Genomic DNA, 24,685 nt, shown 5'->3' on the forward strand with positions numbered 1-24,685 from the left:
AGGGTGGGAGGAAGGGGGGAGGGGTGGGAGGAGAGGAAGGGGGAGGGAGGAGGAAGGGGAGGGAGGGGAGGGAGGAGAGGAAGGGAGGGGGAGGGGAGGGAGGAGAGGAAGGGGGAGGGAGGGAGGTAGGAGGGAAGGGGGAGGGAGGGAGGAGAGGAAGGGGGAGGGGAGGGAGGAGAGGAAGGGGGAGGGGTGGGAGGAAGGGGGGAGGGGTGGGAGGAGAGGAAGGGGGAGGGAGGGAGGAGAGGAAGGGGGAGGGGAGGGAGGAGAGGAAGGGGGAGGGGTGGGAGGAAGGGGGAGGGAGGGAGGGAGGGAGGAGAGGAAAGGGGAGGGAGGAGAGGAAGGGGGAGGGGAGGGAGGGAGGAGAGGAAGGGGAGGGGAGGGAGGGGGAGAGGAAGGGGGAGGGGAGGGAGGGAGGAGAGGAAGGGGGAGGGAGGGGAGGGAGGAGAGGAAGGGGGAGGGAGGGAGGGAGGAGAGGGAGGGGAGGGGGAGGGAGGAGAGGGGAGGGGAGGGAGGAGAGGGGAGGGGAGGGAGGAGAGGGGAGGGGTGGGGGGAGGGAGGAAGTGGGGGAAGAGGGGGAGAGATTGGGAGAGGGGGAGGAAGAGGGGGTAGGGAGGAAGAGGGGGTAGGGGAGGAAGAGGGGTAGGGGAGGATGAGGGGGTAGGGAGGGGGAGAGGGGGAGGAAGAGGGGGTAGGGGAGAGGGGGAAGAAGAGGGGGTAGGGGAGAGGGGGAAGAAGAGGGGGTAGGGGAGAGGGGGAGGAAGAGGGGGGTAGGGGAGAGGGGGAGGAAGAGGGGGTAGGGGAGGAAGAGGGAGAGGGGGTAGGGGAGAGGGGGAGGGGGTGGGGAGGACGAGGGGGAGTGGAGAGGGTGGGAGGACGAGGGGGGAGTGGGGAGGGTGGGAGGACGAGGGGGGAGTGGAGAGGGTGGGAGGACGAGGGGGGAGGGGAGGGTGGGGGACGAGGGGGGAGTGGAGAGGGTGGGAGGACGAGGGGGAGTGGAGAGGGTGGGAGGACGAGGGGGGAGTGGAGAGGGTGGAGGACGAGGGGGGAGTGGAGAGGGTGGGAGGACGAGGGTGGGAGGAGAGGGTGAGGAGGGGGGGAGTGGAGAGGGTGGAGGACGAGGGGGGGAGTGGAGAGGGTGGGAGGACGAGGGGGGAGTGGAGAGGGTGGGAGGACGGGGGGGAGTGGAGAGGGTGGGAGGACGGGGGGGGGAGTGAGAGGGTGGGAGGACGAGGGGGGGAGTGGAGAGGGGAGGAGGGGGGAGTGGAGAGGGTGGGAGGACGGGGGGGGGAGTGGAGAGGGTGGGAGGACGGGGGGGGGAGTGGAGAGGGTGGGAGGACGAGGGGGGGAGTGGAGAGGGTGGGAGGACGAGGGGGGAGTGGAGAGGGTGGGAGGACGAGGGGGAGTGGAGAGGGTGGGAGGACGGGGGGGAGTGGAGAGGGTGGGAGGACGGGGGGGAGTGAAGAGGGTGGGAGGACGAGGGGGGAGTGGAGAGGGTGGGAGGACGAGGGGTGAGGTGGGGGAGGGAAGGGGGGCAAGAGGGGAGGAAAAGTGGGAAGAGGGAGGGGGAGGCAGGAAGGGGGGGAGGGCAGGAAGGGGTGAGGGGAATGGGGTAGAAAGGGGGAGAGGTAGAAAGGGGGAGGGGAGAAGGGGAAGCAGGTAGGGGGATGGGGAAAGGGGGAGGAAAGGGGAAGCGGGGCAGGGATTGGGAGAGGATGGGGGAGGGGGCAGGGTCGAAGGGGATGGGGAAGGTGGGAAGAGGGATGGGGGTGGGGGAGGGGAACACATGGAACAGGGATCGAGATTAGAATAATTTAGAAGCAATGTTAGGGTTTTTGTAATTAACTAAAAAAGTCAAATAAAGCAAAATATTGCAGCTGCTGGAAATCTGAAATAAAAACAGAAAATGCTGGGAATGCTCAGCAGATCTGGCAGCATCTGTGGAGAGAGAAAATAGGCACAGTGTTGCACAGTACTGCTGCCTTACAGCTCCAGGGACCCAGGTTCAGTCTGGTTTTGGGTGATTGTGTGGAGTTTGTATATGCTCCCTGTGTCTGCAGGGGTTTCCTCCAGGTGCTCCAGAAACCAGAGCACTTGGATGTGCAGGTTAGGTGAATTGTCCATGATAAATCAGCCTTGGTGTCCCAAGGTGTGTACCTTAAATGGATTGGCAATGATAAATGTGTGAGGTCACAGATCTAGGGCGGGGAAGAGGGTCAGTATGATACCATGTTGGAGAGTTGGTGCAGCTGAGATGAGCCAAATATCCTCTTCTGCACTGTGATTCTATAGTTCTATGATTCTATAGTTAACAGCTGAAATCTCCTGTCCTCGTTTGCCACTGGTATTATCCCATGCTGCTGAAAATGAATGGAGTTTTGCTGGAACACCAAATTTTCTCCTTTTGCTCATAATGGAACTCACCTGGACGAGATCAGAGAATCCCACTCAACGTTTGGAGTCCATATGACTCTGCTTCGGAGTTAAAGAGCAGGAGAAATGTATTGGATGTTATACTGTATAAGAGTGGGTGGAGCAAATAGGTCAGTGATAGGTACGAACTAGGAGAGATTGGACAGAGATGTGTAGGGCGTGAGACAGGAAGTGTTCATGGCATTGTTAAGGACCACAGTAGGCGCTGTTAGTGGCATAAATAGAAAGGTAATAGAAAATGTTAATCTTTCACTGAGCACTGACAAAATGTCAGTGCTCAGTGAAAGCAAAATTTAAGAACAAGTAGCTGGTGGCCCTATGGGGAGGAAAGGGTTTTGGGGTCAAAATGGAGGGGAATGTTCACCATCTATAGTTTTTGAATGCAGTGTTAAATCCAGAAATCTGTAAGATGCCCTGACTGGAAGGTGAGATGTTGTCCCTCCAGCTTGCATGGCAGCAGGCCAAGGATGGGATTTGGGCAAGATGGTGAGTTGAAATGGCAAGCGACAGGAAGGTTGGAGTCATGGTTGCAGAAGAAGTGAAGGTGTCCCGCACAATGGTCTCTCCAATGTAGTGGAGACTGCATCAGGAGCAGTGAATACAGTCAAATGAATTGAAGGACTTGCAAGTGAAATGCTGCTTCACCTGAATCCTATGAAACATAACCTCCTGTGGAGCAATTATAGAAATTCATTTTGCCTCCACATTTTTGCAGAGAAAAAGAGAAAATGGATGGAATGCCACAGCGCTACGTCTAGAGGAAGTGGGTACTGCAGAAGTTACCTAGAAATACCATCTACAACATTAATTTTTGACTGGGAGTCTGGTGATAGAGGTCCATGCAAAATTACTAATGGTAGAGCATAAGCATTGCTCAATCTACCTATGCCATCCTAATGAATATTTACTGTACTTGTAAAACATTTTCTGGTTTTGATTTTTGAACTACTTTTGGACTTCTAAATTCACTCATGTCTTACACCACCTATCTTACCATGCATGAATTTGGATCAAAAAGCTATCTCCTTTCAGATACGAGTTTACCAGATAAAAATAAACTTCACATATTTCAAGGATGGGATGAATGAATTGATTAAATCTGCTTTAAACAATTGAAATTGTACAAAGCAAAGCTTCCGCAAACTATAGTGCATCAACACACACAATGTTACTGCAGTGGAATAGGCTGGGGCTGTGACGTTCAAATGCACAAGGTGGATATTTGGAGCAGTGGGAAGTGAATAGCACAATCTAATTGAATGATATAACAGACTCAAAGGATTGAATGGCCAACTGTTCCTCTAAAATATCATGATACAGGAGTTAGAATCATATTTTTTACCTGGGAAATTGCAAAGATATGGCACACTTCCAGTAAGTGAAGTCTCCCCGATATATACTTTCAATTTTGCTTTCACATAGTTTATTTTCTTAGTGTACTTTAAATTGTGAAAGTTTAACTTTATCCTACAATATTTTGTTCCCTCAATTCGGGATTATACCTATAAACCCTGTCTTTCAGTATGTGAAGCTCTTTAATATTTTATCATGTTCATTCCCAATTACACTGATCAGTTTTATTGTCCTCTGTACAGTTTACTGTACAATGTACAAAACTGGACAATGCTTCATATGGTTTGACCAGACCATAGAAAAGCCTCAGCAGAATTTCTGCAGCTCGTGTGGCATAAAAATAAGGTGTGCAGTCTCATGTTGAATGAATACTACATCCAACAGATTCTTTAGCAGAGAGCACAACCATATATATGCGATAGTAATAAAATTATATTTACTTGGAAGCCGATGCAGTTCTCAAAAATACTTTATTTGACAATATAACCATCATTACATCATCTAAAAAATACAGATATACATTACTATGTCCTTTTTTAAAAAGTTAATTATTTCTGTTTACAAAGGGAACATCCACATTGTCCAAACTAAAAGGCATTTGAGTAACTGTACAACAGAAGATGAAAAAAAAATCATCAGTTAAGAATCAGAGTATCTGAATTATCTGATAAACCCATGGTTTAGGTCAGCCTGCGTTATTCCAAATACAGCTCTGGAAATAAAAAATATAGGTGTCCCTTCATGACTCATTATTCTTTTCAAACAGCTGATTCAGACAGCAAAACTGACAACAGGTAGCGTCCATTGCCCTGCTCACTGTCCACCCACTGTCCATTGTTCATGATGACAGAACACTTCCTGCTGAAGAATGTACACTAAATAATTAATTAAAAGCCTGTCATACACAGAATATCTTTCATAGCAAGGTCAGAAACATCTTGCTATAGACATTATAAATAGCTCATGGATTCAGTTTGATGTATTAAAGTGCTTTTAGACTTGCCTGTAAAATAGTTCTTATCTAGGAAGTGGACTCTATATGCTGTTCCCCCCTTTTATAAAATCTCCCTCAGTTGTATTATCTGGAACTCCAATCACTACGGAGTGCAATCAGGACAGTGGTCAAGCTGGAGTATTCTTTGTCCACATCATAGTTTGTATGTTGCATGAACATGCAGCCTGAAACCAAAAGCAGATATGTTGAACCACATATGTGTAGATCCATAATGTGGTCCGTTCTCTTAATGTTGCCATTTACACTCCTGCCTTCTGCAATGTATGATTAATTAGAGGGAATTAGAGAAGTCAAAAAAAAGTAAGAAAAATCATCATTTCATACAAATGATTGGGCAAACAGCAATCACCCAAATGAGAACTCAGCATGTTTTTCAGAGATAAAAAAAAAGAATAAAAGCAACATCCCTAATCAAATGTACAATCTCGTCCAAACAGCAAACTTAGAAGAACCTCCTCTGTGCAGGAGGCCATTCAGCCCATCTGCACCAACTCTCCCAAAGAATACCTTACCCAGGCCCACTACCTGCCCTATCCTCTTAATACCATATATTTATCATGGCTAATCCACCTAATCTGCACATCCTTGGACTGTGGCAGGGAACCCATGCAGACGCAGAACAAACTCTGCAGTCACTCAAGGCCGGAATCAAACCTGGGTCTCTGGTGCTGTGAGGCAGCAAGTGCTAACCACTGTGCCATTTATTTCACTCATCTTTCTAATAGTGAATTCTCACTCCTCCTTGGTTCAGTTGGATTACACCAAGACTGGATACAAATGTAAAAGGGAATTAGATACTAAATTAGCTCATCTTAATATTTGTTCTCTTTGCTACATCTTTAGTGATACCAGCACAGATTTCCATGAGTGGTTAGGACACATATCCTGCCCTTCACCAACATAAGATACAATAAAGCTAAGAAATACATAGCTAAAAATCTGAAATAATAGCAGCCATGAGTTAACATGGAGTTAACCATTTCCCATCCAAACATCTTGACACTGTGATCACACTATGATGGACTGATGCAACTGTCAATTTCCCAGTCTTTCAAAACTATTTTTGGTAGTTGATGTTCATTTAGACGCTAGACACTATTTTCTTCAACACCTCTTTCAACATGCAGTTATAACGTCTATTACAGACACTAAATGGGGAATCTGATCCCAGGCTTTTACCTGGAATACAGGTCAAATGTGGCATTCTCCCTCACTGCGCAAATCACCCCAGCTCCACAAGAGTGTCATGGCACTCTCAAGCTGGTCAGTGTACATTTTCTATCATAGGTAACAGTGAAGGAAGATATTGTGAAGATTTTATCAATGACACATTTTCAAATACAGTCTATCAGTTCAAATATATTTACAGCAGATTACCAAAATCTGAAATAGGATTCACAGCATTACCAGATAAATAGCACTCAAAAAACATTAATAATTCAGGAAAAAAGAATAGCTATTTCATCCATCAAAACCATTCTTTTTGTTCACAATATAGGAATCCAAATTTAAATAACCCCAATATTTTTTCTTTAACCTGGTTGTAAATTATTCCAAATATTTATCATTTTGAGTACAAGTTCTTCTCAATTTGTTTTCTGTAGACGTCTCTTTTTTCATTGATGGCCTCCAATCCTACATCTTTGGCATATTTTCATACATCACATAATCTGTACAGTACCTTATACACAGCATTTAGTACTTAAACACTTCAGTGAGTCCACGATGAACTACTTTCTTTCTAGACTGGAAAGCATTATTTTCTCATTATGGCTAGGCTCTTTCATACTCGATGTTGTCTCTTTTGATAGCTTCTCAAATCATCTTTTGTAATAGTGATCAAAACTGAACACAACAGTATGATGCATTATAAACAAATTGATGAGTGAAGCTATCAGCAAGTGGATGCTATGTGAGGCTAATGTCAGTAGATTCTGAAGACTGTCAGCAATAGCTGACAGACCCAAATCAAATAAAATTCACTATAATTCATATAATCTGGATAGGTCAGTGCTGGCACAATGTACTTCTAATCTTGTAATGGTCAAGTAGACAGGTGAACAGGTATTATAGCTAGCATTATGCACTTTCATTCACCTCTAATTTGGAGCAACTCGTTCTGCAGTCAGTACCATTTCCCACTCACGTCTCTTTGGAGTAATGGCAACTCCAAGATTACCTGCCTGATCAGAACCAAGCCCACTCTCTATGGCATACTTGGTAATCTGATGCCTGAATCAAGTATGCAGCACTCTAGTGTATTAATAGTGACTGATAAGCTGGGATATCACTGGCAGCTTAGATTTATTTTGCCCATTTTTACTACAGGTCACCATTGCTTCTAAGTGATGAGTATGATTTACACTAATTAGAATCATAGAAACTCTACAGTGCAAAAAGAGGCTATTTTGCCCATCAAGGCTGCATCGACCACAATCCCACCCAGGCCCTACCCCCATATCCCTACATACTTACCCGCTAACTCCTCTAACCTACGCATTGCAAGACACTAAGGGGTAATTTTAGCTTGGCCAATCAACCTAACCTGCACATCTTTGGACTGTGGAAGGAAACTGGAGCACCTGGAGGAAATCCGCGCAGACATGAGGAGAATGTGCAACTCCACACAGACAGTGACCCAAGCCGGGAATCAAATTATTACTGTGAAGCAGCAATGCTAATGACTGTGCTAACATGCTGTCCCATTCCAGCTGTACTCCTGCACACAGCTGGGAAACCCACAACCTCAGGTCTGCAAATGTGTATCAAAGCTGTCTGTGTTTGGTAAAAGAGTGTCTCTATAGTGTACAAATTTGCATTCTTGTGAAATAAACAGTTTAGATTTTTCAGGAGCTCAATTCCAAGATTCTAGACAGTGCAGCATGGTTACACAGTGGTTAGCACTGCTGTCTCATAGCACCAGAGACCCGGGTTCGATTCCTGGCTTAGGTCACTGTTTGTGTGGTTTACACGTTTCTCCATGTTTGCGTGGTTTCTTCCGGGTGTTCCGGTTTCCTCCCACAGTCTGAAAGATGTGCTGGTTAGATACATTGACCCAAACAGGTGCTGGAGTGTGGCGACTAGGGGAATTTCACTGTAACTTCACTGCAACATTAATGTAAGCCTTACTTGTGACTAATAAATAAACTTTAACTTTTAAGTTTACCAGAGTTCCCACATTTTTAACACTTGGCTGATGACAAACAAAAAACTGCCAGATGTGGCAGACCACATCCAACAGTCCCACAAATTTATTATTTGTTTACAGGAGGCAATATAGCTCCTGAACGTGGATCTATAACGCACAATCCTTTAAGATTAAGGAACTTGTGCTTGCGTACATTCAGAATCTCTGAACTACAGAGATACATTTTGTTTAAGCCTTTACGTTAGTAATTCCAGCCACGCAGAATCCCTGCTTATTCACCATGGCAAGACTGACTTCATATTATTCTTCAAGAAAAGAAAAACTGGTATGTTTATTTTGGTTTAAAATTTTCCTTCAATACTGAACAGGCAAAAGCATTCTTAAAAAAAATTCAAATCTGTGTTTTAAAAAAGATCTGGTATAAAGAACACACACCAACAGCAGTGGTTTAAAATAAAATATCCCATCCTTTGAGTTGTCCTATTGGTCACAATCTCCAAATTCTGAGATATTTTCCAGGGTCTACAGCCCTACCGTATAATCCTTTCAATGGATAGTCCTTAATGAAAGTATCACAATGCTTCTATAAATCACAATATTGCACGATAAAATGGACAGTGCCATTCTCTTTAAAATGTTTTTTGCCAAAGTATAAAGGTTTTTCTTACTATCACAATCATATATATTATTTTGCATATCACAAAACAGTGCGCCCCACATAATATCAAACTCTTGTTAATATCAAATTCAGAGGCAGTCATTTCCTTCCTTAAAGCAGCTTTGGTCTCGAGTAACACCAAATCCCTGTCCACAGTTGTCGCCATGTGGTCATAAGCTATGTTCCACATGGGCTCCACATAACTGCAACTGAGATACAAATCCAGTGACTTCCTGGGATCAGGGATAGCAGTGGTTACAATGGTAAATGCTATCTTTAGTATCCAGTGAATTACAACATATTTAAAAATCCCTTTTAAAGCTGTGTATATCACAGTTTCAAGGTGCTGGTATCTCTAGGGCCAAAGGGAGCAAGAGTTTGGAGTAATTAAGTTGCTAAAGCCAATATTTTATTGCTGTAGTTTCAATACGGTGACTTCAAAAAAAGGGTTGAGTATTTCCACAATGGCTTCCCGTTCTCCAACTTCAACAAGAATCCCTGTACATTCTCACAATTTGTTCCCATTTATTAATGACACTCCCAGACCTAATCAAGTTGACCCTGAAATAATAATTATTATGGATTGAATGGTACCATGCTAGCCTATGAAGCTGCAGATGCACCTTCAATGTCCAAAAGTAGTTCATGTGCCTGGAAATGAAATGTCAAACTTCAACTGGTTTCATTAAACCAATCTTAGGAGTGAAATAAAACAAAGCCTCCTCCCCACCCACCCACCCCAGACACAAATTGGGCAAGATTAAATAAAATTGCAACAATTTGAAGACACAAGAACAAAAAGCACAATGTGGAGGCAAGTGAGAAGGGTAGCTTCACTTCTTTTTCCTTTCTTGGCTACATCGTGGACAAAACCTGTACACAAACAAGAACAGAGAAGTAAACAGTCATTATCATGTGCCTCACAATGTTACTCTTTCAATTCCTCAACCTCTTCCTCCCCATCTCCTACACTGAATTGCTGTCACTCATCCCTCAAAGTCTGCCCCACGGAAAAAGTTACTAAAGGTGACATTACAACATTTGAAACTGTGTGAATGATTACACTTTGTTATTGCTTTAGTAGAACTCCGATTTATCCCAGATGATAGCTATCACCACTTCTGGAACTAACTACAACTTCTGTCATTTCCAAAGTGGAGCTGTGATATACTTATGCTGGACAGTCTTACCATTTTCCTTTTGGTTTTGTTGCAAGGTCCACACAAGCAAAGTGAAACCATTCAATTGGGCACTGTTGATAATAAAGCAGAATACAACTGATTAATCCCACAGTCACAAACATCAAGACCACCTCTTTTTATACTGGGCATCAGTTTTGCTCAATTGGTTGAACAGCTGGTTATTAATGCCCATATAATTCCCATACCAGCTGAGGTATTCATGAAGGCCCTGCTTCTCAACTTTATCTATTCCTTGAGGTGTGGTGACCCTCAAGTTAAATCACCACTACTCAGCTCTCCTCCTTAAAGGAGGAGCCTACGTTATCTGGGACTATGGCAACTTTAGATTACCTGTATTTATACAAGCTGAAATTCTACAGAGATGCATCAGCACTCATCCAACTGTCTAGAAACACGCCAGAGAACTAGAGAATTTAATACAAACCAGCTATCTAATTAACTAATTGCAGCTGTCATTCCTGTAGGGAGCTTGTTTCTCTCTAGCTAGGACTGAAACCAAAAATTGTAAATTATAGTTAAATTCTAAATGCAAACTAGTCTAGATTTTGGAAAGAGATTAGCCCTTAAAATTCTCTCAGTTCACAGATTCCCAAACTCTCAATCTGTGACTAGCTGTATCCAGTGATCAGCTGCTGTCTTTGTGCTTGCTTACTTTTCAATCCTGGTTCAATAAATTTTTTACACACAAATAAGTATCAACAAGACTCCTCGTCCAACTCTACTGAATAGGAATGGTATTTAATAGTGTACTAACAAGAACATAAAACCAAAACACCAGAAATTAGAGCATACAATTCAGATAATTTAAATCAAAAGTACTTACGTCAGGGTTATCACAGCCTATCATTTCTCCATAAGAAACCTGATGACACAGACAGTAGGTGGGTTCATTGGGATCAACTGGCATGTCTAACACATCGGATGGGTGCATTTTCAAAACAGAATCTGAATATTCTGGCCTAGAGAAAGAAAACCAAAATTAATTGAACCAAATATTTGTAGGCTACATTATGCCCTCCTGCAGAGAAACCAAAAGCTTAAATAAGGAACTCCATCCATCACCCAATGCTTTCTTTTGTTCTTAATGAGTGAAATTGAGGTTGATCCAACATTGCAGGAAGATAAATTTGCATTTGATGCCATCTTTCATGTCTATCACAAAGCGCAATGAAGAACTTCTGAAGGGTAGTGACTGAATTCATAGAATCCCTACAGTCATAGAGGAAACCCACACAGACACAGGGAGAATGTGCAAACTCCACACAGACACCCAAGACTGGAATCAAATCTGAGTCTCTGGCACTATGAGGCAGCAGTGCTAACCACAGTGCCGTGAAATGTTGGAAAGTTCTCTGGGCCGCCACTCTTGTTTAAAACTGGTATGGCAATGTGAGTAAAGACATTTTTTTTAACCTACTTCGTTACATACACAGAAAGCCTCCTTGTATATGGGATTTAACACCTTGTAAATCAAATTAAAATGCAAAGTCATGCTGTAATATAAAGTTGCTCAAAACTCTCTCTTCAATAGATAGATAAAGGTTTTGACTTGGTGAAATATTATACTTTAAATCACCACCTCAAATTGTTTCCACCACATTCAATAAGATCACCTCTCATTCTTCTGACTTAAAGTCCAGGGGCAGGGGGGAAGAGAGAGGGACCAAATTTAACGTTTTGGGCAAGAAATAAAAGGACACTGTAGGCAAGAGCTATTTTTTACTGAACAGGTAGTGATGAGCTGGAACTGTCTGCCTATGCACCCAAGTTGTACCTGACATTTTTGAACCCAACAAATGATTTCAAGAGGAAATTGGACATGCGGAAATGCAGGAAATGGGTTGTAGACAGATAAAGGCTCTGTCAGTCACAGTGGAGGAATCTTTGACTGATGAAAATGGAAGACATACTGTGGAGGGTAGCATTACAGAACAGATAAGACAAAGTTGGACAAACCGAGGTGTCAGGTAATTGTGGGAATTGATAGACTTGTAATGAATATCAGTAGATAGTCTATCCCCAGAAATGGAGACAGAAAAATCAAGGAAGAGAAGTATTGATAATGGGCCATGTGAAGGTGACAAAGTGGTAGAAATTGGAAACAAAATTGATTAATTTTTCCATTTCAGGATAACAGCAGGAGGCAACACCAATGTGGTCATCAACATGCCCGAAGAGCATCTGACAGCTGAAAAACAACAAAGCTGCTGTAATTATGAAATACGGCAGAAATACACTCCTGGCATGGCTGCACAACTTCATATTCCACATCCGGGAAAGAATGAGGGAATGTTAAGAGACCTCAGAGACAACATGATCATGACTTTAATAAAGAACATAGAACATTACAGCGCAGAACAGGCCCTTCGGCCCACGATGTTGCGCCGACCAGTTACAAAACAATGACCCACTAACCTAAACCAATCCCTTCTCGTCCATAAACCTATCCACGGATCTCTTAAACGCCCCCAAACTAGGCGCATTTACAACTGCAGCAGGCAGGGCATTCCAATCCCTCACCACCCTCTGGGTAAAGAACCTACCCCTGACATCCGTCCTATAACTACCACCCCTTAATTTAAAGCCATGCCCCCTCGTGCTAGATTTCTCCATCAGAGGAAAAAGGCTATCACTATCCACCCTATCTAAACCTCTAATCATCTTATATGTTTCAATAAGATCCCCTCTTAGCCGCCTTCTTTCCAGTGAAAACAACCCCAAATCCCTCAGCCTCTCCTCATAGGACCTCCCCTCCATACCAGGCAACATCCTGGTAAACCTCCTCTGCACCCTCTCCAAAGCCTCCACATCCTTCCTATAATGTGGGGACCAGAACTGCACACAGTACTCCAAGTGCGGCCGCACCAGACTTGTGTACAGTTGCAAACATGACGCTGCGACTCCTAAATTCAATCCCCCTACCAATAAACGCCAAGACACCGTATGCCTTCTTAACAACCTTATCTACTTGACTCCCAACTTTCAGGGATCTATGTACACACACACCTAGATCCCTCTGCTCATCCACACTATTCAAAGTCCTCCTGTTAGCCCTATACTCGACACATCTGTTATTCCTACCAAAGTGAATTACCTCACACTTCTCCGCATTAAACTCCATCCGCCACCTCTCGGCCCAGCTCTGCAACCTGTCTAAGTCTTCCTGCAAACTATGACACCCTTCATCACTATCTACCACACCTCTGACTTTGGTGTCATCAGCAAACTTACTAATCCACCCAACTATACCCTCATCCAGATCATTAATAAAAATTACAAACAGCAGTGGCCCCAAAACAGATCCCTGAGGCACACCACTCGAAACCGAACTCCATGATGAATATTTACCATCAACCACCACCCTCTGTCTCCTATCCGCTAGCCAATTCCTGATCCAATTCCCTAGATCACCCCCAATCCCATACATCTGCATTTTCTGCAGAAGCCTACCATGGTGAACCTTATCAAACGCCTTACTAAAATCCATATACACCACGTCCACTGCCTTACCCCCATCCACCTCTTAGGTCACTTTCTCAAAAAACTCAATAAGGTTAGTAAGGCACGACCTACCCGCCACAAAACCATGCTGACTATCTCCAATCAATTCTTTACTCTCCAAATAACTATAAATCCTATCCCGAATAATTTTTTCTAAAACCTTGCCCACAACAGAAGTGAGACTCACCGGTCTATAATTCCCGGGGAAGTCTCTGTTCCCCTTCTTAAACAATGGGACAACATTCGCTAACCTCCAATCTTCCGGTACTATACCAGAGGCCAACGACGACCTGAAGATCAGAGCCAGAGGCTCTGCAATCACTTCTCTTGCCTCCCAGAGAATCCTGGGGTAAATCCCATCCGGACCAGGGGACTTATCTATTTTCAGACCCTCCAGAATATCTAGCACATCCTCCTTATCAACTGCAACACTGTCAATTCTACTCCCCTGCAATCCAGTGTCCTCCTCAGCTATATCCATGTCCCCCTGCGTGAACACCGAAGAGAAATATTGGTTCAATGCCTCTCCAATCTCCTCCGGTTCCACACATAACTTCCCTCTGCTGTCTATAACTGGCCCTAATCTTGCCCTAACCAACCTTCTGTTCTTAACATACCTATAGAACGCCTTAGGATTCTCCTTAACCCTATCAGCCAAAGTCTTCTCATGTCCTCTTTTAGCCCTTCTTAGCTCACTCTTCAACTCCCTCCTAGCCAATCTAAAGTTTTCTAGTGCACTACCCGAGCCCTCACGTCTCATCCGAACATAAGCCTCCTTTTTCCTCTTAACCAACAAAAAAACTTTTTTGGTGCACCATGGTTCCCTAGCCCTACCAATTCCTCCTTGCCTGACAGGGACATACCTATCACGGACTCGCAGTAGCTGCTCCTTGAAAAAACTCCACATTTCAGACGTTCCCAGTCCCTGTAATCTCCTAGTCCAACCTATGCTTCCTAATTCTCTCCTAATAGCCTCATAATTACCCTTCCCCCAGCTAAAACCACTAGCCCGAGGTTCATTCCTATCCCTTTCCATCACTAAGGTGAACGTAACCGAATTGTGGTCACTATCACCAAAATGCACACCAACTTCCAAGTCTAGCACCTGGTCTGGCTCATTTCCCAGCACCAAATCCAATATAGCCTCACCTCTAGTTGGCCTATCTACATACTGAGTCAAAAAACCTTCCTGCACGCTTTGTACAAAAACTGACCCCTCTAACGAGCTAGAGCTATAACAATTCCAATCAATATTAGTAAAGTTAAAATCCCCCATAACAATTCCCCTATTACTTTCACTCCTAACCAGGATCGTCTCCGCAATCCTTTCCTCAACCTCTCTAGAACTTTTAGGAGGTCTATAAAAGACTCCCAACAGGGTGACCTCTCCTCTCCTATTTCTAATCTCCGCCCATACTACCTCAACAGACAAGTCCTCATCAAACTTCCTCTCTGACACTGTGATACAATCCCTGACCAATAAAGCTACCCCTCCCCCCCCCTACCTCCTTCTCTACTCCGACTAAAACATTTGAACCCCGGGACCTGCAGCAACCATTCCTGCCCCTGCTCTATCCATGTCTCTGAAATGGCCACAACATCGAAGTCCCAGGTACTGATCCACGCTGCAAGTTCATCCACTTTATTGCGAATACTCCTCGCATTAAAGTATACACATTTCAAACCCTGCTCCACCCCACCCCTGCGATGCTGTGCATTGCAGTCCCCATCTATGCCCCCCTCACTTTCAACCCCTCTACTCAGGATCCCACCCCCCCTCTGAATCAGTTTAAACCTCCCTGCATAGCCTTAGCAAATTTACCCCCCAGGATATTGGTCCCCCTCTGATTCAGGTGCAGACCATCCCTCATATAGAGGTCCCACCTTCCCCAGAATGAGCCCCAATTGCTCAAGTACCTGAACCCCTCCCTCCTGCACCAACCCCTCAGCCACGAGTTCAAACTTTCCCTCTCCCTATTCCTCTCCAAACTATCCCGTGGCACAGGCAAGAGTCCGGAGATAACCACTCTTTCTGACTTGGCCTTCAATTTCCACCCCAACTCCATAAATCTCTGCTTAATATCCCCTTCCCTTAACCTCCCTATGTCATGTGTCCCCACATGAACTATAACTTGGGGTTGATCTCCCTCTCCCTTAAGAGTCCTGAATATCCTTTCCGATACATCCCGGACCCCAGCCCCTGGTAGGCAACACACCAGCCCTGAGTCCCTACCTTTACTTCCAACTCTCTTATCTGTCCCTTTAACTGTGGAGTCCCCAATCACGAGGCCCAATCTTTTACAGCCCCTAACCACCTGAGCTTTCACACTAGGCTCTCCCCCAGCAGCCTGCTCCCTTTGGCTATCCCCAGTTGATTCCTCCTCAACTGTAGCCTCCAGGACCGAAAACCTATTTTGGAGGGGAACAGCCCCAGGGGATTGTCCCCCCACTTGCTTCTTTCCTCTCCTCTTGGCAGTGACCCAAGACTCATTTCTAGGAGTGACAATCTCCTTATAACTCCTATCAATGTCCTCCTCCGCCTCCCGAATTATGCGGAGTTCCTCTAACTCCACCTCCAGCTCCTTTACACGCTCCTCCAGAAGCTGCAATCTAACACACTTCTTACAAGTAAAATCACCTGAAACACTACTAGATTCCCTCACCACATACATCCCACAGGAGATGCAGCACACTGCCTGAACTGCCATCCCTGAAACAATTACCAGCAGAAAAATAAAAACTATAATAAAAAAAACTTCCCCCACACTTATAATTAGGTTAGAGGAGGTGGGAGGGTGGGATTCTCTACCAGTGTAGAGGATCGGGTATCCTCTCTACACTAATTTATAGGGTTAGGGGCGGGAGACAAGTCCAAATGTGGTAACTCCCCTTGTTTGCCACAGGGAAAATCATTGCAACCATCTTCCTCAATTGCCTCCTTCGAGAGGTTGAGGAACTCCTTCCAGAAATACAGTACTTTTTTCATCCATTGAGAGGTACTACAGGCATGATCTTCATTGTGTGGCAAATCCAAGAAAAACGCAAGGAACAGCACCAACAAACATCTGTACTTGGCCTTTTTGACCTCATGAAAGCCTTTGAATTTGTCAACTGAGAAGGCTCATGGAATTTCCTCCTCAAATTTGACTGTCCAAAAATATTTGTTACTACTCTATGTTACTCCATGATAGCACATGAATTGTGATCTTCACCAACTGAACTGCCACAAATCCTATCTCAGTGAAAACTGGGGTTAAACAAGGGGTTAAAAAAACTACAGAAGAGGCAGGAAATTGTTCAACCAACACCACCTTCAATCCAAAGCCACTCCAACCAGATTTATAGACTTCAGTATTCAAATTGGCTTGTGTACGTTCTCTCAAACTGAACTCCAGATCACTATCCACTCCTCCGAAGCACTTAAGAAAATGGACCTTTCAATAAATATACAGAAATGCTAAGGTGCTCACTTTCCATTCCCAGTCTTTATATTCAAAGGATTATGTTTCACCATTTCCACCAATGCAATCATGATGCCACTACACAAGAGGAATTTGATTGTTTTATCGAGCATGTCAGGAAACCAGATAATAGGGAATTTGGAGAGGTTGAGAAGGATGTCCTGCAGACACTGGCTGTATCCAACAGCTATAATGTACTTGCTATCTTTAAATTTGAGGGGAAGGGGACATCAAGGCAGTATTTGATCGACTGTAGCAAAAGGAAAAAAACCAAGGGAAGGACAGCCACAATGTAGACCAAGGCACCAAAGTTCAGATGACTGCCCAAGCTGAAGGGAAGGAGGTGTGCTAGGGTGTGAAAGGAAAGAACAGAATAGAAATGTGGTATTGATAAAAGTATTTTATAAATAGGGGTACGGATGGCATCCTGTGCAAGCACAAACTACAGTCCTGAAGCAAGGATGCCTACTTTGATCCACGCAAGGCAAATCTCAAGGTGGTAGAAGAACTTGAAAAAGGCAGCTGGAACCTCAGCTGCCAATGGACTCACTAATGGGCCATTATATCAGTTACAAATTCTGCTAGTCGATTTATCTGCCTCAATGCTGTGCTGTGTTGTTCTTGTTCAATGAGTATAATTGCATGGGCTGACAATCAAGGCTGATGACCTGCATTGCAACTTCACCGAGTTAGGACAATACCTCAACTGCAATGGTTCAATCTATGGCAAAATGTTCAGCAGTTTTGTCCAGCAATTATGTGAGAAATCCAGTAATAACTTCTATCTAGGTTCATTCCAAATTTATTGCATGAGTTTGGCCTTCAAAGTTACAAAGACATGGGATCAGTTAATTCAGACTGTGATCCAGTTAATTATTGTAGGAAGCTCAACATCAGTATCCTACTCCTCCTGTTAAAGTCGCCATTTCCTACTTGCTGACTGAAGGCCAAATAAGCTCTAGTCTGAATCAACATATTAAGCAAATACACAAAGCGCATGGCTTCCACAGAACAAATCCATACTTGGAAGTGTGGAAAACATAAAATGAAGAATCTCACCTCACGCCTACTACTGCGTAGTGAATTTGCATCAGCTGATAACTGTATTGATATTATGGAATGACATAGGGATGGTTTTGGGGGTGGGGGGAGGATTTTAAAATGAAAACAAAAAGAGTGCTGTTTATTATAAGTTGAACATCCATCCTACCCTGCTTTCTGCTTCTTTTTCTTTGGTATATCATCATCAGATCCACGTCTACTACGACCCCGAGACCCCCTCTTGTCTTTCTGGCCTCTGCCTTCTGAAAAGGAGAGAAACAGAGGCACATTTGATGCATTGACAGTAGAGTGAATAGGAAGCTCAACTTTTCAGTTAGTTTTAGCATTTTGAGTTTCAACTTTTTTTTTTCTGTTGCCAGGAGTGTTTGAACTTATTCTACTGCCTCTCTAATGGATATTTTCTATTTCACATGTATAACAAAAGAAGTTTTCCTGGACACAAAAGCAGAAAATGCTGAAGATGCTCAGGGCAACATCTGTGGAGAAACATGTTTCATCAGAACTGGGAAAAGCATTGAAGAAACATTGAACGATTTAAGCGAGTGGAAGGTGCATCCATCAGAGAAAGAATAAATGGGAAGATATGTGATAGGGTGAAAAAGCAACTGATTAAATGACAAAAGGGCTGGTGGTGTAGGAGTAAAGGTATAGGTAATGATGCAGTGTAAAAAAAGGCAAATGGTTGGGAGAAGTTAGATAGGACTTTGAGCAAAAAGGCATATCAAGAGCACTGATATGGAAGACTGCATCATTGTTGACAGGGTTCTTGTTTGTTTCTATGCTATCTCTCGCCCTTCTGCTCTTACTTCTTTCCGCCTCTCCCAAAAGTATGAGTGCTCCCCTTCCACTCTCTTTCCTTCCTTCCCACCACCATCCAGCCCACCAGTCCCCGTATTCAACAAATCATCCTCCACCATTTCTTCCATCTCCAGCATGATGCCACCACCAAACATCATTCCTTTCCCTCTTTTTTTAACATTCTGCTGGAACTGTACCTTCCATTACACTTTGGTCCACTCCTCAATCCTCTCCAACACCTTTCCTCTTCCTGTGGAATCTTTCCATGCAAGTGCAGGAGCTGCAAACCTTTTTTATATCTTCCCTTCCAATAGTCCAAAACCCGTGACACACCTTCCACGTGAAAAAAATGATTCGTGTGTACTTGTCAATTTAGTTAACTGCATTTACTGCTTACAATGTGGTCTGCTCTACATTTGGATGTCCAAACACAGATTAAACAACTGGTTCGCAGAACGACCACTGTTCGGTCCACAAGTGTGACCCCAAGCTGCTAAATGTCTGACATCTTAATTCTCCAACTTGTTCCCAAGCTGATCTATTCTCAGCCTCCTGTACTGTTTTAATGAAGTTCAATGTACGTTTGAGGAACAGCATCTCATTTATAGACTGGACACCATAACAGCTTTCTACATTCAATAGTAAATTTAACAATTTCAAATCCCAATCCCTACCGCCATTTTTTACATGTAATTTTTAGTCTTGTTCTTTACATTCTTTGTTTTTGGCCAGCAGCTGCTCATCCCTCTGCTCACATATTTTTACTTGTTCCGCAATCTTGCACCACCAATCCTTTTGCCATTTAACCTTTCTTATCTTCAATCTTTTCACAGACCTTTGCTCGTGACCTTTTTTCATCTTCACCCTTTCATTTGTTGAAAACCTGATGAAAGGATGTTAACATGAAACATTAACTGTGTTTCTCTCTTCGCAAATGCTCAAGGCCTGCAGGATATTTCCAGCAGTTTCTGTTTGTATTTAATATTTTCAGCATGCACAATATTTTGCCTTTGTTCCCTAGACACAATTTTGTTTCTTGAAGCAAGAGTCCAGATAAGTTGCACAAGCAAGAAATCTCTGATTAATTTTATGTTTTTGACACTTGTTCAAGTCCTACACTCCCAAAAATCAATGTGACCACGCAAACCAGAATTAGTAAACAAACTTAGACTTCCATTACTAGTAACAGATTTACAATTAGTCCCTTTATTAGTAATATTGAACGAGAGAGGGAGTAGCAGGAGTGTGTATCTGGGAATGTCTGCATTAGTACTATTAGTATGAATTAGTATTAATAAATCCTAATAAATTAGTACTAATAAATCTTCATTCATCTAGTTGCAACAGGTTCCCTCTGTATTAAAGAGGGATGGTAAATGGATACTCCTCTGTGCTATTTGAAATATCCTGTTCAACTAGCTTCATTGGCATTGTTGAAGATTAATATGTGGTCGTACAATGTAACATTAAAGAAAAAAATGATGAGATGGAAACAAAGACAGGCATCGCATGAGGCACAAAACTTCTGTAACTTCATGTATCAGTTGTTTGGAACCTGCACACTCAATTAAAAAGATCAATGTGTGGTCAGTCAGTAAGCAAACCTGGTTTTAAAATGAATTAAAAATCCCACTAAACTGGGACTGATAGATATTTGTTAGGTGAAGGTTTTACAGTTGAAAACAGACACTGAACGGTGGAACAGACTTGAAGGGCTAAATGGCCTATTCCAGTTCCTATGTAATTTTCTACTGAATGTCACAGTTCTCCATTTCAGAGTGTTTTTCTGTATCAAAATACCATTACTCACTCTTATTGCCTCTTCCTCCTGGGCTGTCATAGTCACTGGTTTCCAATTTTTCTTTCAGATCAGCTTCAAACCTGGCCAATTCAGCATCCAGCCGCCTGATGTGTTTATCAACCTGCCACAAGCACGCAAGTAAGTTCCAACACTGTGCAAAATAATTTGAAGGTCACATGTTCAAATGTGCATTACTGCAAAGATAGGCAGCGAAAAGGAGCCATGTTAAAGAACCTGTGACAGGGATGTAGGAAATATCACACCTGTCTATCACTCAGATGACTATCTCCCAACTGAGAACTATATGCCTGACATGCTTTATATGAGAATGACATCACAACTAATGAAAATCAGGAATCTTTGACTATAGAGTCACAGTGTTCCACTTTAGCTTTAACTGCTCCTTTAACAGTTTCATTAAATGACAGTTTTGATATTATTTCACCCTCTCATTATGCAGAACACATTAAGTCTTGCCATGCCACTTCTGAAAGGGTGATATTATTTCAAAATAGTACTGGGAGCAGGTCAGAAAATAAAAGTACCAACCAGACATAATTTATAGAATTTCTAATTTTCTCCCATTTCAGTAACAGTTTCCTTGGGTACTATTCCCCACAGACAGTTTGATTTCATCAGTTTAAAATACTTTTTATTTTGTATCAATTTCGTATATAAGATTTAGTTCATTTGGATTGCACCAAGAAAACTGATTTTTTAAATGCTGTTCAATATAGTCTCTGACTGGTATTTTTGAAACTATACTTGGATTATTGGAGCACTGTGCATGCAATGATAAAATGCTATTTACAAACAATTACCCATTTCTTGCACAGTACATGTATAAGCCATCTAATGATATTTTGAGGAAAACTGCTGCATTTTTACCCCAATACCAAAATTAATTAACCATTGGTGCCCCTGTAGACCAACAGACCACCCACCATTTCATACGTCTCCATTGCTAACTGAACTTTGTCATCGCTGTATTCTCTGCATTTATTGTAGGCAAGCTGTATCTGCTTCAGCTGATCAACTCGTTGATCAGGAGACAGGTCCTTCACATGTGAGATATATTCCGTTGCCAATTTGTCAATCTCTACTTTTTTATCTGAAAACAGTGAGCAAAACAATTAGACTGGTGTAACAATGTAAGTTGTACCCTCTTTTACGATTCCTGGCATTTTACTACCAGGAGACACAGCATACAATAGCAAAGAAGTTAAACTTGTACAAGAACATGGTTAGATTTGTTAGAGCATTTCAAGATCATGAAGGATTATGATGGTAAATTATTTTAGATTGTTGCCATCAATCAAAGACACAGTAATGAAAATATAAAAGTTGACTATAATCACATAACGCAGAGTGCACAAATACATTTAAAATGCGAATGCTTGGTTATCTAAAAAGAGGAATATGAAAGAATACAGGGAACAATTAGGGAGGAAAATGGGATTAAACTCGATGGCAACTACAGAAGAACACCGAGCCAATTCAAAGTAACAACTACACTTCTGCTTGAAAATATTCCAACACCCATTCCTAGGTCTTACTTTGAGAAGTTGAAAAAGGATTTGCAGGTGACTATTTGAATGAAAAAGAATATTGGAAATAGCTGCCCTGAACTGCAACCGTAAACTTCCAGAGGTGCAGTTTTCTGGCAAATTAAGTTACGTGTGTTCAGAGACTAATGCCCATTGCGGGTCCAATTGAAACTTACAGAAACATTTTCACACCTTGATGCCAAAATCTGAAATCTCACTGAAATCTGCACAACTCTGTGAAACCCCAAACCCCCAAGTCTAGGCTTGCCAGGTTTTCCCCAGTTATGTTGTATGCACCTTCAGTTCTCTGGTCTAGGTCCCGCATCAGATGGAATATCCGCTGAAGTTCACAGGGCAGATTTTCAATACCTGTCAGAACACAAAGTAGCTTCAGTATCCAATTTCACTGGGAGCAAATTTTCAAATGTGTGTGTCTTAACTGCTATTCCAGGAGAAAGGTACATTCTGAATTGAACAATAGCAGGATGCAGATATGTAAACAACTAGGAATCTGTGTAACAGTGGGTGTAAATGGCAACGATTGGGTAACTTCTCCAGACTCGGCAATCACAGGTACAGGTTGGTGCCTATTGCACCCACCATTACAGGTTGCCGCCCATCACCCCTGCTGCTGCACATCACCGCCTGTCACCACCGCTGTTGCCACCCGCTGCCTACCACCGCCACCTATTACACCCACCGTTACCCGATCGTTGCCATTTACACCCACCGTTACCCGATCGTTGCCATTTACACCCACCGTTACCCGATCGTTGCCATTTACACCCACCGTTACCCGATCGTTGCCATTTACACCCACCGTTACCCGATCGTTGCCATTTACACCCACCGTTACCCGATCGTTGCCATTTACACCCACCGTTACCCGATCGTTGCCATTTACACCCACCGTTACCCGATCGTTGCCATTTACACCCACCGTTACCCGATCGTTGCCATTTACACCCAATGTTACACAGATTCCTAGTTGTTTACATATCTGCATCCTGCTATTGGCGGGAAAGGGTAAGTCCCGGCGCGCAGGCGCACTGAGTGCCTTGCGGACTCGGGAACTCCTGGATCCCACTCCCGGCGCTTTCCACAAACTCCCGGGAACTCCTCCTCCCTCTCCCCTCTTCTCCCCTCTCCCTCCTCCCCGGCCCCGATTCCCGGGAAACCGGGCTCTGCTGCGTATGTGTGTGCGCGGAGAAAGTGGGGCCGCCCACTCCCTTGCGGGGAAAGCAGGCAGCTGGCCCGGCGGTCGCCACAAACCCATTGCCCGGCGGGGAGGTGGTAGAGCGGAGCTCCTTTCCGCAGGTGGTGCACGGGACCCGCTGCCCCGCTCGCTGTCCCCCACTCACTGTCCAGGTAATGCTCCAGGTACATTGCGGTCGCCATCTTGTCATCGTTTTAGCCGACCCGGACTGAGCATGCGCGCTGCTGTCCCGCCGCCATGGCAACCCCGCCCGATTTCAAGACCCAACATCAAGAGCCTGGGATCTTCAATAACAACAGGCCGACCTGAGAATAATATTTATTATTACACCGGATTAAGAAAAAAATCAATAAAACTTGGAAATGAAGGCTACCAGTTTAACTAATCTGAACTGTACTTGTATATCTTAAAATAAAAACCCCACTATTGCTGATTTCTACAGCAATTTGACAGTTTTTAAGCTTCTTTTCCACTTCTAGCTACTTGCAGAGACCTGGACAAGATGGTCCCAAGGCAGGAAATCAATTCCAACCATGACTCTTGCGGCCTGTGGGAGGATTTAAATTCAGTTAATGAAACAAACCTGGCTCCTATGAGTACTGGTGACCATCTCACTACCTGGTACAGCGGCGGAGGTGCTTTTACAGAGGGATTTCCTCCAATTACATCAGGGACCTAGGGTGGAGAGTGATGCATGCAGCAGTTCCACACAACCATAGGATTCACTGGTTCATGGACCCCGAAGCTTGCCCCTTCTGTGGCCTCGTGGACCATGTCAATGTTTAATGTCTTATGTTGCACTCCCTTTCCGTTTCCCTGAAGAACCTCTTATTTGCACGTTCCTGATCTACAGACGCCTGCAGAGAGGGGTGAGTTGGGATGGTGACCTCCTCGTGACCCTGCTCCTGGGCCTGGCGAAACACACCATTTACAGGTCCAGGCAGCGGGCAATCAAGGGGACCGTCCATCCTGACTGTCTGCCCCTCTACATTCATGGCCAGGTGTCCCTGGAGAGGGAGCATGTGGTGTCCGCGGGCACAGTTGATGCCTTCTGCACCTATTGGGCACTGCAGGGGCTGGGGTGCATTATCTACCCTAATAATCACATTTTAATTTGATGATTTCAAGTTTCCTTTGTACTTTGATTTTGGTCAGACTGTTTCCCCTCCTTTTGGGGAGCTGCCCCTTTTACTTGGTCCTAATTTAACTTGAGTTTGTTTATTTGGTTTGGCCTTAAAAGAGGCCAGACTCTGGTACAAACCCAGCTAGTTGCCTCCTTATACCTGCTGGGGAAGAAAATCTGCCGTTGATAGCCAGTCTGGCCTACGTGTGACTCCAGCCCAATCCTGTGCCTTCCGAAATGGCCAATTTAATTAAGTCACTTACTTCTATCAAACACCTACAGAGAAGTTAAGAAAGAATAAAAACGGATGGACGACCTGGCATGGAGCAAGACTGGATATGACCAAGGCACATTTGCCAAATCATTT

General features: G+C 43.9%; 1 protein-coding gene across 2 annotated transcripts; it reads right to left on the reverse strand.

Annotated features, from left to right (window-relative positions):
• Positions 1-9,351: 9,351 nt before the first annotated feature.
• Positions 9,352-23,486, reverse strand: LOC145340675 (inhibitor of growth protein 5-like). Of its 2 annotated transcripts, none has more exons than XM_080185141.1 (8): positions 23,341-23,486; positions 22,277-22,348; positions 21,377-21,543; positions 20,442-20,583; positions 17,982-18,075; positions 10,633-10,768; positions 9,798-9,859; positions 9,352-9,480 (listed from the first exon to the last, which is right to left on the reverse strand). In XM_080185141.1, the coding sequence occupies exons 1-8, from the start codon at positions 23,375-23,377 to the stop codon at positions 9,441-9,443; spliced, it is 750 nt and encodes a 249-aa protein (XP_080041267.1). In that variant the 5' UTR covers positions 23,378-23,486; the 3' UTR covers positions 9,352-9,440. The 2 variants fall into 2 exon arrangements, with proteins under 2 accessions (XP_080041267.1, XP_080041274.1); XM_080185148.1 differs by having other exon boundaries at positions 20,442-20,553; positions 23,341-23,483.
• Between the last annotated feature and the right edge of the window lie 1,199 nt (positions 23,487-24,685).

Source organism: Carcharhinus amblyrhynchos, chromosome 3 (genome assembly GCF_965287045.1).
Source record: "Carcharhinus amblyrhynchos chromosome 3, sCarAmb.v2.hapA, whole genome shotgun sequence".
Classification (NCBI taxonomy): Eukaryota; Metazoa; Chordata; class Chondrichthyes; order Carcharhiniformes; family Carcharhinidae; genus Carcharhinus; species Carcharhinus amblyrhynchos.

Bases quoted from the DNA above. Each gene is read 5' to 3' on its own strand.
- LOC145340675 (XM_080185141.1), bottom strand. From the start codon at position 23,377: ATGGCGACCGCAATGTACCTGGAGCATTACCTGGACA. The intron at 22,349-23,340 runs GTGAGTGGGGGA...GTGTTCTGACAG, and splicing joins CCTGGAGCATTACCTGGACA to GTATTGAAAATCTGCCCTGT. The intron at 9,481-9,797 runs GTAAGACTGTCC...GTTTGTGTACAG, and splicing joins ACAAAACCAAAAGGAAAATG to GTTTTGTCCACGATGTAGCC.